The sequence below is a fragment of the Colletotrichum acutatum genome, assembly GCF_030867785.1.
Source record: "Colletotrichum acutatum strain CBS 112980 chromosome Unknown BDZ83scaffold_24, whole genome shotgun sequence".
Lineage (NCBI taxonomy): Eukaryota > Fungi > Ascomycota > Sordariomycetes > Glomerellales > Glomerellaceae > Colletotrichum > Colletotrichum acutatum.
The window spans coordinates 119,367-133,684 of NW_026849018.1; the positions used below are offsets into that span (position 1 = coordinate 119,367).

At 55.8% G+C, this 14,318-nt stretch overlaps 5 protein-coding genes across 5 annotated transcripts; 2 read left to right on the forward strand and 3 right to left on the reverse strand.

The window, feature by feature from the left end:
- Positions 1-379: 379 nt before the first annotated feature.
- Positions 380-1,265, reverse strand: BDZ83DRAFT_717738 (hemerythrin HHE cation binding domain-containing protein; the record flags this gene model as incomplete). Its single annotated transcript, XM_060511981.1, has 3 exons — positions 380-571; positions 630-1,142; positions 1,197-1,265. The coding sequence occupies 3 exons, from the start codon at positions 1,263-1,265 to the stop codon at positions 380-382; spliced, it is 774 nt and encodes a 257-aa protein (XP_060367483.1).
- Positions 1,266-2,118: 853 nt separating this feature from the next.
- BDZ83DRAFT_749979 (CDC45 family) lies at positions 2,119-4,800 on the reverse strand (the record flags this gene model as incomplete). Its single annotated transcript, XM_060513854.1, has 3 exons — positions 2,119-2,851; positions 2,899-3,971; positions 4,021-4,800. 3 exons carry the CDS (start codon positions 4,798-4,800, stop codon positions 2,119-2,121), a joined length of 2,586 nt encoding a protein of 861 aa, XP_060367484.1.
- A 2,195-nt stretch (positions 4,801-6,995) lies between these two features.
- Positions 6,996-8,218, forward strand: BDZ83DRAFT_749980 (S-adenosyl-L-methionine-dependent methyltransferase; the record flags this gene model as incomplete). Its single annotated transcript, XM_060513855.1, has 4 exons — positions 6,996-7,168; positions 7,240-7,427; positions 7,480-7,684; positions 7,765-8,218. 4 exons carry the CDS (start codon positions 6,996-6,998, stop codon positions 8,216-8,218), a joined length of 1,020 nt encoding a protein of 339 aa, XP_060367485.1.
- Positions 8,219-8,383: 165 nt separating this feature from the next.
- On the reverse strand, positions 8,384-10,091 carry BDZ83DRAFT_770774 (methyltransferase; the record flags this gene model as incomplete). The annotated part of the gene is made up of 8 exons (XM_060515351.1): positions 8,384-9,142; positions 9,190-9,327; positions 9,376-9,436; positions 9,489-9,608; positions 9,657-9,675; positions 9,730-9,849; positions 9,901-9,963; positions 10,032-10,091. 8 exons carry the CDS (start codon positions 10,089-10,091, stop codon positions 8,695-8,697), a joined length of 1,029 nt encoding a protein of 342 aa, XP_060367486.1. The 3' UTR covers positions 8,384-8,694.
- Positions 10,092-12,056: 1,965 nt separating this feature from the next.
- BDZ83DRAFT_717742 (cytochrome P450) lies at positions 12,057-13,886 on the forward strand (the record flags this gene model as incomplete). Its single annotated transcript, XM_060511982.1, has 5 exons — positions 12,057-12,276; positions 12,443-12,639; positions 12,689-13,047; positions 13,094-13,715; positions 13,773-13,886. The coding sequence occupies 5 exons, from the start codon at positions 12,057-12,059 to the stop codon at positions 13,884-13,886; spliced, it is 1,512 nt and encodes a 503-aa protein (XP_060367487.1).
- Between the last annotated feature and the right edge of the window lie 432 nt (positions 13,887-14,318).

Here is a 14,318-nt window from a genome sequence, read left to right on the forward strand (position 1 = left end):
GGGATTAGAAGGTGCCCTCCTACGTGCCTACCTTACCTTACGACCTGGACCTTTCCAACCGGCGCCTAAGTACGCAGTACGTATCGCACCACTCATCGCTCTCTCTAAGCCTCTGAGGGCTCCCTCACGGCCTTTGCCCACATCACGATCTTTTAGACGGCCTCCAAGTACCCTCACTTCGAGACCATCAGCCACACTTTGTCCACTAGACTGCCACGCATCTTCAGACTTGAGCAAACTCTGCAGAGCCAGCCTCACCCTGGCAAGTGCCTGGAAACACCACGGGCCCGCCTCATCCGATCATCGAGGCTCGGCCACTCAACCGCCGAAAAACTCCACCGACCGCCGGGACCCAATACTTCGTCCACTTCGGAGCCCATCACGCAAAAGGAAGCTCCCTTGGCGCGCCCCGGTCGTCGCACGAAGAAAACCGCCACCAGTTCTTGTGGGCAGGAATGTAGAGCCAACGCATCATCAGAAACGCGATCCACGGCACCGGAGGCCACCACGCATGAACACCTTCCTCGAACGTTGTGTCTCGGTTTGTCAAAAGAAGTGGAATCGTTGTCGTCTTTTCCAGAATACGTCAGTCACAAAGACCCATCAAAGAGGTGATCTCATTTACTCACCTTGAGCTTGGGATCACCCATTCTGCCGAGCAGCTTCTTCATGAGCTTCTCATACCACTCATCCCAGTTGCGGTCGTACTCATTCAGCTTGAGCAGCGAGTCAATCTCATCGCTGAGATGTTCTCGCAGGACGGGCATGAACGAGTCGATGATGCCCTTGAGCTTCTCTCCGCTGTACGCCTCTTCGCCCTTTTGGATCTTGTCCAAGTAGCCCATGTACGCGTGTAGGCCGTCATGGAAAGCTTCGTGCTGCGCGACGTTGGCCTGCATCAGCCCCGGCACGCCGGCCAGCTGTTCAATCTCGGGGAAGACATCCGTCTCTTCGGTTTCGTGGTGCTCCTCCACCATCTTGCTCCATTCTATTGCGTACGACACAAAGTCGTGGACGTCGTTGGGCGACTTCTCCACGTTGATGCACTGCAAGTAGACAGTGTTGATGATCCGGAGGATGAGATTGTGAATAATGGTCATTTCTTCGGCCATGCGGTTCACGCCTGGGGTCTTGACCCCTTTCTGTTTGCACATGGTGAGTTTATGTCTAGCCCTGATGGCTTCAAAGGGACTTACCTTGCTTCCAGCACGGGTGCTGCTAATGAGCTCAAACGGCCCATCGGCCCAAGGCTTTTTTCCAGACATGGTATGGTATCGAGTAACGCGAGCTTGGGAGACAGATGAGCGTCGCCCAGGTGAGAACCAACGTTGAGGACCTCATTTTATATTAGTACCGAGCGACCTCATCTCCGCTGAACAGCGCTCTTACTATCCAGAGCCATGGCGGAGGCGCGTACACGTAGCGCCAGCCAAGTAATCCTCTGGTGTAGGTTCTCGCAAAAAAGGTGAGATGGAGGATTCAGAGTGCTGACGAGAGCACCCAACGCGGCAACACGCCTTCTTGCCAATCCAAAGGAGAGGCTCCAACCCCAGTGCTTACATCTCAACTCGCTCTTCTGCCCTATCAACGCGCCTTCATTATCACGTCGTCACGTCTGGTTGGCTCATCTTAGTCCTGTTGCCTTGATGAGATTTAACCATGCCCTAGGATGAGGGCGCCGAGACTCCAAGACGGCCCTCGTCACTGACTTTGATCCTGATTGGCATCGAGCAAAAGGACAAGGCATTCAATAGTGTGTATGTATGTGTATATGTGTCACGCTCCAAACAGCGCAGACAGGGTGGTTCGTAAAGGGTCTGCCAATTTAAAACGCCACGGCCGAAAATAGAGTAGACTTGCTTCCAGCCCAAACCCCTAAATGCAACAATGTGAAAGGCATTGGCAATTAACGAAGAAAAGAAAAAGCACAATGATTCAAATGCCCATGTCTCATAAGCTTGTTTATCCTCCCAGACCATTTTCCTTCGATGCCGTGCCCTCCATCATCGCCATATGATAAGAAACAGAATGAACCCCCCGCCATGCGTAAAACACCCCAAGCACGACACCCAACCCAACCCAACAATTGCTTTTTGTATCCCTCTCGCGCTCCGCACATTACCCGACAACGGCCTTCATACTCAGACTCTCCAGGAACCCTCCCAGATCCTCCTTCTTGACCTCCACAACGCAGTGTTCGAAGCTGTCTATCCGCACCCGGGCATTCGTCTCCGCCACCACCTCCTGGAACGCCGATCCGAACCGGTTGAGGCCGTAGCCCTTCTCCTTTGCGTCCTCCTCCTCTTCCTCGTCGTCCGAGTCGGAGCCGTCAGACGCCTCCGACTCGGTATCGAGCTCGTCAAAGTCTGCATCGTCGTCCCCGGCCGCCCGACGCGCCGCCCGCTTCTCCTCGCGGATCTTTTGCTTGTTGCGTCGTGACTCTTCCCGCTGCCTGGCCTTCTCGTCCTTGGCCGCCTGCCGCTTCTTGGCGGCCTCGCGGTCGAGGAACGTGGTATCCGGGCCGCCGCCGCCGCCAGTGCCGACAACGAGGTAGACACCGCGCTTGTCGTTGAGGCTGGCGACGACGAGGGGCGTACCGCGTCCGCCGTGGGAGAGACGGCCAGTGGTATCCTTTTCCTGCTCGACGAGGGCCTCGCCAACCCAGAGGGCGAGCTTGGTGAGCGCGGCCGGGTGGCCAAAGACGGGCACGTCGGGGCCTTCCTTGACCACGCACATACGGAATGCCCTTAGGTGCTTGATCTGTTTCTTGTTGATGAGCGACGTGCCGGTGCGGTAGATTGCGCGGTGGAGAAACTGGGCGGTTGGCAATCCTGCCTTGAGAGCGTCGATGCTACTGGCTGTTAGTTTGTGCTATTGTAAAGTGCGCGAATCACTTACTCCTCCAAGGCGTCGTATGCTTCCCAGAAACGCGCAACCCACTCCTCTCCTTGCGCGGCGACGACTTCCTCATCATCTACGTCCTCAAACTGATCTTTTGGTGCTTGCGTGAGCTCGGCGACGTCGTTGTGCTTGCCCACCTCCAGAAGAGCACCAATAACGACGCCGACGTCTTGCGCGCTCAGAGTCGCCCGCCAGCCCCAGCTGCGGACAAAGCCCCAGCCGTCCTTTGCGCCGGCGCGGTCTCTCCCGTCCGTGTCGACCGACGGGACCATGTCGTCCAAGTTGTAGAGAGATGCGTACTTGAGCAGCTTTGTCCGGAGCTCCCTCTTCAGCATCATGTCCATGTGCGTGTAGCTCTGCTTGCACTGAACCAGGCTGACGCCCATCTTGGCCAGGAGCTTGTGGAGCCTCTTCAGACCCGTGTCGCTCCACGTCTTGAGCCGGGCAAAGAGGTACGGTGAGTGCAGCATGCTGTCATACAGACTCCAGTGCCTGATGAGGAGGAACTTGGGCTCTGGCGACAGCCTGATGCTTGTGTCTTCGGGGCTGCGAGCCGTGGTAGGGATGATGCCAGAGTTCTCGGCAGCAGACGGACGCCCGCGGATGACTTCGGGCGGGTTCAGACGTCGAACTTCGTCTCTCAGCAGCTGGCGGATACGTGCGCCGCGGACACCCATCCAGCCGTTCCCTTGTCCCCGGTCCGAGTTGCGGACAGGCACCGCGATACCTGCAGATGACCTTCCGTACAACTCCATGGAAGTGACACCAACAATGGCGAGCCACAAGAGGTCGTTGTCGTCCCGGCCGAGCTCCGACGCGAGGGAGTACATCATGGAGGAGATCGGCTCGGAGAAGGAAGCACCAATTTTGTAGTATTTGCGGAGAACGGTCTCCTTTTCTCTCCGCAGACGCAACAGACGTCGTCGCAGAACCCTGGCAGATGGCGCCCGCGGTGGTTGAGCAGCCGATGGAGGTTCCAGGGGATCGCTCGAGAGGACCACGCCGGCGTCCCGCAGAGACACGAGCCCTCTGTGAGCTGGCCGTCGTGGTGATGAGGGGATTGAGGAAGACTGCTACGTGTTAGTGGCCATGGAAACAGGAGGACGCTTCACCACTCACAGAATTGCTTCTTCTCCGCTGGTGCGGCCTATCATCTGTATCGCTGGACTCGTCCTCATCGTCGCGGTCTGACCAGCTTTTCCGCTTCTGGCCAGCGTGTGCTGGTTCTTCAAAAAGATCCTCGTCCTCAGCATCATCGTCGTCGTCATCCAAGTCGTCCAGGTCCTCGCCGTCATCATCGACTTCGGGCATGTCCAGCAATGCTAGATATGCTTCCTTTTCCGCGGCAAGGTCATCCTCAATATCGCCGTCGTCAAACACAACAATACCTCCCTTGCCTGGCTTGTAGGCACGATTAATCCGACCAGCCACCACGCCTGGCGGACACCTGGATTGGAGCGAGGCACCTTCTTCGACGGCGGGTTCCAGTGGGAAGCCACCAAAGACATTGCCCAAGTTCCACGGGCGGTGCGAGTCCATGACCCAGACCTCGACACCGCCAAAGGTCACCTCCTCTCCCTCAGGTTCCAGTCCCAGCAGGCTTCCAAGATCAACCATGCCGCCGAGGCCGAGGCACACAACAACGCCTCCACTCCCTCCTTGCGTTTCCATCATGGGCTGGACCAGGTCCCGGCCGGCGCGTTCGAGGTCGGCATATCCGGAGACGGGTTGGATCTTGTGGGGGATATAGTCGTGCTTCAACAGGCGGGTCAGGATTCGACATGCGCAGAGGGAGTCGGGTTCCAGGGCGACGAGAACGAGGACGGGAGGGGACAGCGGGTGTCGCGTGTTCTGGAGGTGGGTGTATAGTTTGGATATCAGAGACCGTGGAAGATACATGGCTAAGAAGATTTTGACGCGTTTCCACGGTGTGTATCGAGCGGCTTCATGGGTTGCGAAATGGTTGTTCTCTCTCTTGTGTAGACGCGGTTGGGAGGGGCTCTACGGCGGGTGCGATGGGGGCCGACGGCGGGCAAACAGTCGCGGAGAGTGATTGAGAGCAAGCGAAAAGGCGAAAGACTGCAAGCCGCGAGAGGCGTAGGTTTGAGGGTCAGAGGCTGAATGGGATGGCTCTCTAGCGTGGGGTATATCAAAGTGCAGAAGAATCGACGGTGGGTAACAAACAGTAAGTATTCTGCCTCATGAGAGCGTAAGGTAAGGTAAGGTAAAGTAAAGTGCTAAGGTATTATTTGGTGTGGTGGTGGTGGCCCAGGCCCGAGTCAGAATCGAGTGATTGAGTGCAAAAGTGAGAGTGACGCGCTGGACGCGGTCTACCAGACTTTAGCGACGCGTTTAGGTACGCTACCGGCTGTTTGCGACGTGCTGACCTGGGAACCTGTTAAAACCACGGGAAGAAGTGGACCGTACCGTCGGCCGAGTGCACGGATCAACCGATTGCGGGACACCGGGACAACCGCCGCCCCACTATTAGTCGTCCGTCATAACGCCGACGAGGACATGAAGGTTCTCACTCCTATTTCCACCTCTACGGTAAAGTGGTAAGGTACCTTTTCAAGTATCTTTTGATCCAGTGTCACTCACTTCTCAAATCTACAAGCTTCATCTCTTGTTCTTGTTGAACTCTTGATCAACAGGTATCCGACAACGCGAGCACACACGAGTCCAACGGTGTGCCCCATACCTTCTCCACTTGGTCGGCTAGTCTACCTATTTTCCAGCCGACATTGGTTGATCAGCGTCCCTCTTATTGCCCTTCAAAGTACCTCACCACGGACAAGCACTCCGCATTACATATCCGTGAGCCTTGGCTGGCGGGCCATCTACAAACTGGACCACGGGGGTAACGGAGTTGTCGTCCGAAGTAGCTTTCAGTGGCGCCCTCCAGTGCTACACGTTAACATAGTATCGTGGGCTATCGGTATCCTACCCTGAGGAACCACTTGGTCTGCGAGACGTGCCTCACTCAGTAGATACTACGTAGTCCCAGCTCGTCACTGTCCGAATACACGCCACACCCCACATTGACACCCCGCATCACTTCACTGCTCGCACCGACGCGCGCTGTGCACTACTGTGTATGTGGTGACCGCCATCTCTACTTTACCTACCAGAGAGACCGAAACACACTCTGCAGGCTGCTTATGCGCGACCTCCTCGAAACGGCAAAGCTTCGATCCCCTGCTTCTACTGCTGCTGCTTGCGCGAAAGAGAGGACCGCCCCCATCACAGTGGACTTGAGAGAATCACTTCCACACAACTCATCGCCCGGACCCTTAATGACGCCGCTCGGCCGATGGCGGTATAGACACCGCTCAACATCATACATAGCCACTACCTTGCCTCACTCACGTCCTTGCCTGCCCACACAAACATCTATAAGCTCGCCGTTGGATCGGCCCAGTCTCCAACGGCCTTCTATCCTGTACCGCCGCACCGCTGCCGGCACCGCATGCGGCGCTGTTTCTAGCTCGCCGTGGCCTTGGAACCGGACGGACATTCACACCGCCCCAGCCTGTTGGCACCGGTTCAACCGCTGTGCCACCCTGCTGGGCACACTTGGTACACCAACAGCTGCAGAGAGGGGAACGAGTTGCTTGGTAGTTGGTTTACCATCCCATTGGTACGAATTGCGATCCTAAGTACCAGGTACTGTTCGTCCCTCAAACTCCTCAACTCCGGTTTTCTCTCAACCCTTTCCGCCGCCCATTACTTTCCTCCTTGATTTCTACGCACGACTTGTTCGTCTGTAACGTGCAGCCAGCTGGGCTTGCCGAAGGAGTCATCTGCAAGGCTGACAATGCTGTGACCGTTCTCAGGCTTATCTTGTTCGACCATTGTACGTTGATTCGGTAGCTTCGCTCAGAAATGCGCCACTAAAGAACCCAGCAGGCTTCCTCAGACCGTGGTGTTGTTAGCTCATACCGGATACTCACCGATACTCTAGAAATCACACTTACCCTATCTCACTGACAAAGGACCACCTCAGACGCGGTGGACCGTCTCACGCGAGCGGTGTTGCCATAACCACACCCCTGGTCTGACTGCCCCCGAGAACCGCATCTAAACCCGCCATCATGAACATGTCCAGCAGCGAGCCCATAGAGCCTGCTCCAGCAAACACGTTGGACGAGGACGAAGACTTTGAGGGGTCAGACTACGGAGGATCAGACTATGGAGAATCGCTCGCGTCTTCGGGCTTCACCTCGCTCGCTTCCCGTGTGATGAAGCACTCACACGAGGGTGGAAGGTGCGTAGATCATGTCTTTATGGTTAATCCCCTCAGAAGAGAACGCGGAAGCTAAGTTGACGTACCTTTAGACGCTATCAGTCCTTTCTACAAGGCATATACCCTCTTCCGAATGATGAGACGGAGCAGTTCCGCGAAGAGATGAAGCACCAGCTTGTAAAACGCCTCCTCGATGAGAACGACTATCTAGCACCAATCGGTGACCACCCGCAAAAGATCATGGACATCGGCACCGGCACCGGTCTCTGGGCTGTTGACAGTAAGTCATTGTTGTTCACGCCGGTTGGGAGTCCAATTCTGACTCACCAAAGTCGCCGACAAGTTCCCTAGTGCACACGTCATCGGCGTAGACATATCGCCCATCCAAAACTGTTACGCGCCGCAAAACGTTGACTGGAGAATCGACGACATTGAAGAGACCTGGTCGCCGCTGTACGCCAACTTGGACTTTATTCACATGCGGTCCGTTTGTGTGACTCTTCGGCAGCCAGTTAAGGTCATCCACTCGGCGTACCAGTAAGACCCCTTGTCTCTGACCGATGAATCGAACATTTCTGCCCGCTTGCTGGTTTCTGAACATTCCTGACATCCCGCAGAAACCTCAGACCAGGCGGCTGGATCGAGTTCCAAGACGCCGGCGTCAGAATTGGGTGCGACGACAACACCCTGCCCCCAGACTACGCGCCCGCCAAGTTCATGGACAGGTTCATCAGCACCTTCAAGACGCACTATGGCTGGGACCTCGAGTTCCCCAACGTCCTGCCCGACATCCTGCGCGAGGCCGGCTTCGTCAACATCCGCTACCGCTTCTTCAAGCTGCCCATCGGGCCCTGGGCCAAGGACCGCCAGCAGCGCGAGATCGGCCTGTTCCTCAGCAAGGACGTGCTGTGGCAGCTCGTCCGCGCCGTGCTCGTCAAGTGGGCGCAGCTTGGGCTGACCAAGCAGGAAGCCGATACCATGGAACAGGACATCCGGAAAGCGTTCCACAACACGCGCATACATGGATATCTTCCGTGGATCTCCGTCTGGGCCCAGAAGCCGCTCACCTGAGGCAAGACGCTGCAGTTTTTTGCAACCTCAGATGAGATGCGTTTGACGGTAGCCGGTCAGTCAGCCAGCCAGACAATACCGCCCCAAAGGCCCGCCTGAGCAAGCCATGCAGCCGCGACAGGCGACGGCGAGGCTCTGGCGTTCCGGTACGCTTGTTCGTACCCTTTGGCCGGTGGGTTGACGTTGGTGACACGGCATGCATTGTACGGTGTGATTCGACTTGCTGGGAGTGCGGGCACGCGCACGTCTGACAGCATTCGTGTCGGCACGTTTCCTAGTCAACCCAGGGCCACCACCCGCCTCTCATCGTCAAGTGGCCGGCAGTGGACGGGGAAAGCAAGCGACCCATACGCTCGCAAGGCTGGCTTGGCGCCAGTTGATGGCAAACATCGTTGGAACGCGGCCAACACCCATCTTTCATTCAAGCGAGAAACACTCCGGCCCTAGATCCGTTTACGTATTTGCCCCCGAGTCGTTTACGGTTTTCTTCCATAAGTTACATACACGTCAAAATACCCATGCCTACGTACATCACGCCACTCCGCAATGACATTCGCGCTAAAGTCCCAGACCTCCTCTTTCCTCCAACCCATGAAGCGGGTGAAGAGGGCCAACGTCATGGACTCGAGCCCGACGCTGAAGTTGGCCTCTGTCCAGACGCCTAGGGTCTTGTGCTTGACGTCGCGCGGCCACTGGTTGATTGGCCACTTGAACTGGATACGCACAATATCGACGAACCCGACGCTGGTCATCGTCTCGGCCGCCCTGCCGCAGGTATCCAGGAGGAAGCCCGACCTTTGGCCGGCCTCCATCATGAGCTCGTTCCACCGGCCGAGGTCGCAGTCTGGCGGGATTGTTCCATCGTCACACCTCATGGGGAAGTCGATATCCTGGATCTCGAACCATCCCCCCGAGTTCAGGTTGCTCGAGCCCACGTTAGTTGATAACGCCTGTGGGGGACAATGACATACTCAAAGGCTTGTTGGTGGAAGTTTTGCCAATCCCTAAAAGCGCCCGTCATCATCATACAGTGAACATAGTCAAACTTTCTAGAAAAGCTCCACTCCTCCTCGAGGTCGTCGATTTCGTAATGGACGTTTGGCGGTGTGCTAAAACGATCAGATCTGGTCAGACATGTATTCTTCTTACAAACTCACAAGCCAGGCTGAACGGGAGAGAGGTCTACGCCGACAACTTCGGCTTCAGGGTGTGCCTCGCCTGTGTGGAATCAGCAGGTGTGTTCGGGTCGTATTGAAGAGAGGCTACTCGCCAAAGTCTATTGCCCACAGCCCTATGCCGCAACCGACGTCTAGGACTCGATGGGGATGGTGTACAGGGGCAAAGTTGAGCCTGTTTTCAAAGGTCAACTGACAGAGCTGATATTGAAAAGCTGCGAGCAGTCAGAGGTTTGCCAAGCTATGTGGGGGGAGAGGCCTACCTTGCCGATCGAGTTCTTCCTATACACAACAACGAGTTAGTTAGGGCGCCTCATCTGCCATGCACATACATACCTGATCAGTGGGCAAGACATATTTCCCGTCCTTGTAACCGTGATAGATTCGTCCATTCTCCTCGCGTGCCCGTACGATGCTCGATCGGAGTGATGCGGTCGAGGATGGCCATGCTTCTGACTACCGTCTATTTAAGCGTTGTCTTTCTTGTGCGCGCCCCGGATAACCTACTTCTCCCAGTGCGGAGTCCACATCACTCCCTCCAAGGCTTTGCATCTCGGCGTCGTCAATATCCTGGGAAAGACCTTAGTAAGATGCCCGCGAAATCCCAACACTCACAGACCCCTTTTCCGGGTGCTGACCTCATCTGGTTCCAGGTCAACGTTTGTCCCATGCGGAAAAACAATATCTATCTGATGCATCGCATCAGGCGCTCTTTCGGTCATGTCGCTGATTTGTCGTCGAATGTTGATTCGCAGTTCTAGTAAACAAGGAGAAATTTCGAGAAATAGGAACCATCCCATCAGAGATGGAAGACTAGCAAGGTGTATCAGTTTGATATTCCCCTGCCGCTGCCAAACGCCTTTTGAAAGGGGTAACGGATGACACCCGTGCCAGCGAGGGGGATCGTTCAGATGGGGTAATTTTGACGAGGCGACACAAACAAGCGGCTTCGTTGTCATTCGAGCCTTCGGCTCCGTGTCACCAAAGGCGGCGTGTTGTCGATAAGTCCCAGCCGGCCCAACGAAGCACGCAGCGCATCACGGTCAGCAGAAAACGATGCGCGAGGCTAGTTGAATTCCATCTCGTGAGCCTCGCCAGCCCTCAGAGCAAACGGCTGCAGCACTTTGTTCCAACAGCAAAGCTTCATCCAACACCTTGCTTGGCGCCATCCGCAGATGGCTTTGGTCATCATGGGCACAAACATACAGTAGCGTCAGTAACAACACTGTGTGTGTTGGCGTGAACGGTGCCTTACACAAATCGTATGCATGCGTCAGCCACAGCTGGAGTTTGTCTGCTTGGGCCGTCCCCCGGGCGAGCTGTCAGTGCCCAGTCAGGACATGATACCTTGCACAGGAAGAAGCAGACGTGGTTGTGGCCGACGTTGCGGCGTTTTGAGAGCCAGGAAGCGAGGCATCGTGTCATCGGCCGTCTCGCCGAGGGCCGGATGCCTGCATGCAATCATGCAGAATATCGGGTGGACAGGCAAATACGGCCGATTTTTTTTTTTGCCGCCGTCAGCTGTCCAAGTTGCTAGCTCGATGCTGGCGATGTGCGTCGTGGAGAGCCAGGGAAATAGAAGATGAATCGATCACCACCACCACGAGGGTGTCCCCGGGACTGATTGCTGTCTTTGGGCACCGGTGTAACCAAACTAGAGTGGCTGCAATCCGGCTCGGGAGGGGCACCACGGGTAGCAATCAGGATAACGGCCCATGGGGAATCTCACATCGACTGTGACCACCCGTATACGTGGGTGTCGGATAAGAGCTGCAGGATGGGATTTAGCTTAAGTATTGCTGCTCATCTACCGTAGGCCTGGGTGGCATAGTACTTATCACAGTTTAATGACGATTCAAATGGACGAGTCGACATGAAGAAATGGGTTTATGATAAAACAGCCCTTTCCGCATACTTGGGCGAGGTTGTCAGGATGTCATCGGTCTGCTTCACCGAGATGCCTGTCATATAGTAGCCTCTGGCCGGAATCCGATGTCATGCGGGTAGAACGGGACGCTGCATATGACGGCTCATATTTCTATTTCTCTTGCCAGAAAGATTGAAGAAGAGGAAGATGACCGACGGACGGAGCGGGTGGGAAGAGAGGCAGAGACACTGGGGTGGAGGGTTGGGTTTGGCGCCACGAGACGTGGTGATATTGGCGAATGAGGGAAGCCATGATCCATTCTATCCGAAGGAGGTGCTCGGGATACCTTACATTAGCCTCTCTTGCATAATCAATGGGTGATGAAGTCAGAGAATGGACGGAGGTGCGGTGTCTTTCTTCACCCCGGCTGCCAATTCCACAGCTTCCCTTTACAAGTTGCTTGCTGCTTGCTGCGTTTTGCTTGCTCTTTCCATCCCATTGTTGCGAAAGCTCTTTCCCTGTGGTCTGTGGGTGGTGTACACTGAATCAGACAAAGGAAGAAGGCGCTCTCGTCGCCCGCCGGCTGCCGTCTACGCATACTTCTACGCTGTTGCCCTCCGTAGAGGTCGCCGAGTGTCAACTGCCCGGCCAAACTTTCCTTCCCTCCTCAAGTTTACTCCTCAGACTCACTTTCATCATCATTTTCTCACTCTCCACTCATCTCACAAACTCACCTACTTCCCTATCCAACCCAACCCTCGAAACTGTCCCGTCACCTTCAACAACCCGAGACATCATGGCGGCCATCCAGGAGCTCTCGGGCCACATCTGGAACCTGCTTCTGCTGTTCCTTGCGGCCCTTTTCATATATCTGGGATCCTTGAGCTACCGTTCATGGAACCGTCTCAGACACATCCCCGGACCACCAGGTGCCGCCTTGAGCAAGTGGTGGATGCTACGTAACACACTGGGTGGGCAGATGCATCTCGCTCTCAAGCGAGCCTGTGATGACTATGGTGAGTTCAATCCTCTCATCCCAGAAACACCATCAGCTCGCCCAGCTGAGTGGTTTGTTCCGGGGGCCGAAATGGGTCTCAGATACACATGCCGCCCAGCCAGGCAACATCAAGGACAAACGGCCTGTTTGTTCCGACAGGCTGCTGACAGGGAACTTTTCTTTAGGCCCGGTCGTCCGCATCGGACCCAACGACTTGGTAACCAATGACTCGGAAATCCTTCGTCGCATGTGGGCGGTTCGCTCGCCATACCGCAAGGGCGCCTTCTACGAGGCTGTTCGCTTCGACCCTACGAGGGACAACCTCATCTCCATGAGAGATGATCACGAGCACAACGAGCTGCGCGCCAAGATGGCCATTGGCGTAAGTTTGCACTGACACCTGCATTCCCCCATACTCACATTGCTCCCAGTACTCGGGTAAGGAGAATGAAGGCCTCGAGACCGCCATCGACGGTCAGATACAGGCCTTTATCAGACTCATCGAGGAGCGATATGTCTCTACCACCGGTGTCTTTCGCCCGATGGACCTTTGCCAAAAGGTTCAATACCTCACGCTGGATATCATCACTTCCCTTGCATTTGGCTATCACTTCGGTTACGTCGCGCAAGATGCCGATGTTCATCAGTACATCAAGATGACCGAGCAAAGTATGCCTGCCATGATGACGCTCTCTGTATTCCCGCAACTGGCCAAGCTGCTACAGTCGCCCCTATTCCGCCAAGCCATGCCGTCGGAGCACGACCGCGTAGGGTTCGGCAAGTTCATCGCGTGGGTAGCCCTGATCACTCTGTCCGTAAGTAACTGACATTGTTAGTGTTGCCAAAAAGGTCGTGGCGGAGAGGCTGACGTCGGACAAGACAGCCAAGCGGCGAGACATGCTTGGATCGTTCCTCGCACACGGGCTAAGTCGAGAGGAGGCCGAAGGCGAGACATTGGTCCAGATCATGGCCGGGTCCGACACCACGGCGACCGCCATTCGAACGACCATGCTCTATCTGATGACGTCCCCCTCATGCTACTCAAACCTCGCCAAGGAGGTGCGGGAGGCGGCCAACGCGGGCACAATCTCATCCCCCGTGACCAACCGCGAGGCGGGCGGCCTTCAGTACCTGCAGGCAGTCATCAAAGAAGGTTTGCGGGTGTTCCCTCCCGTCACCGGTCTCATGTCGACGACGGTGCCCGCGGGCGGCGACTTCATGCACGGCATGAGCATCCCCAAAGGCACCGACATTGGCTGGACGGCATTTGGCGTGCTTCGCTCCAAGGCAGTGTACGGCCCGGACGCTGACGTGTTTCGGCCGGAACGGTGGCTCGAGGCCGGCGAGGACGAGCTGAAGGCGATGACAGCGCAGTGGGAACTCGTCTTCAAGTACGGAAAGTGGCAGTGTCTCGGCAAGACGGTCGCTCTCATGGAGTTGAACAAGGTCTTTGTGGAGGTAAGTTGCGGCGAGACCTTCCTAATGTTCAAAGTAAGAGTCTAATGCCGCGTATAGCTCATTCGCCGGTTTGACTTTGCCCTGATTGACCCCGCCAAGTCGTGGAGTTCATTCTCGGCCGGCATATTCATCCAGTCCGACCTCTGGGTGAGAGTTCAGAAGCTCGACTAGTCAGCTCAAGACTCGGACTAGAGGCGTGTCGACGTCCGACGGTTGAAGGGGATCCAGGGAGCGGAAACTCTGCGTACAGTGGTGAGCCAACTAATTGGCTTATAGATTGGCATATATGGCAGAGGCAGATTGACAATACAGACTTTCTTCGTTGAATTGCGTGTGCGGACATGGCCGAGTTAACCAGGCCAAGACGCACAGGAGATGAAGACGCCCTAGTGATCGGAGGGCGTTGATTGTGTGTGAAGGGAAATCCCGAAAGCGAGTGTCCGCGAACTCCGGCCCTCCGAGTCATGCAGGGTGAGTTCAGGAGGGCTGATCAATTACCGTGTGGTCCTCCATCATTCGCGCACACAATGTGTTCAGTCAAACGGATCACCTGGAAGCCGTCTCGAAAGTCTGGTGATGAGGTTGTGAATGTGACCCAGTTAC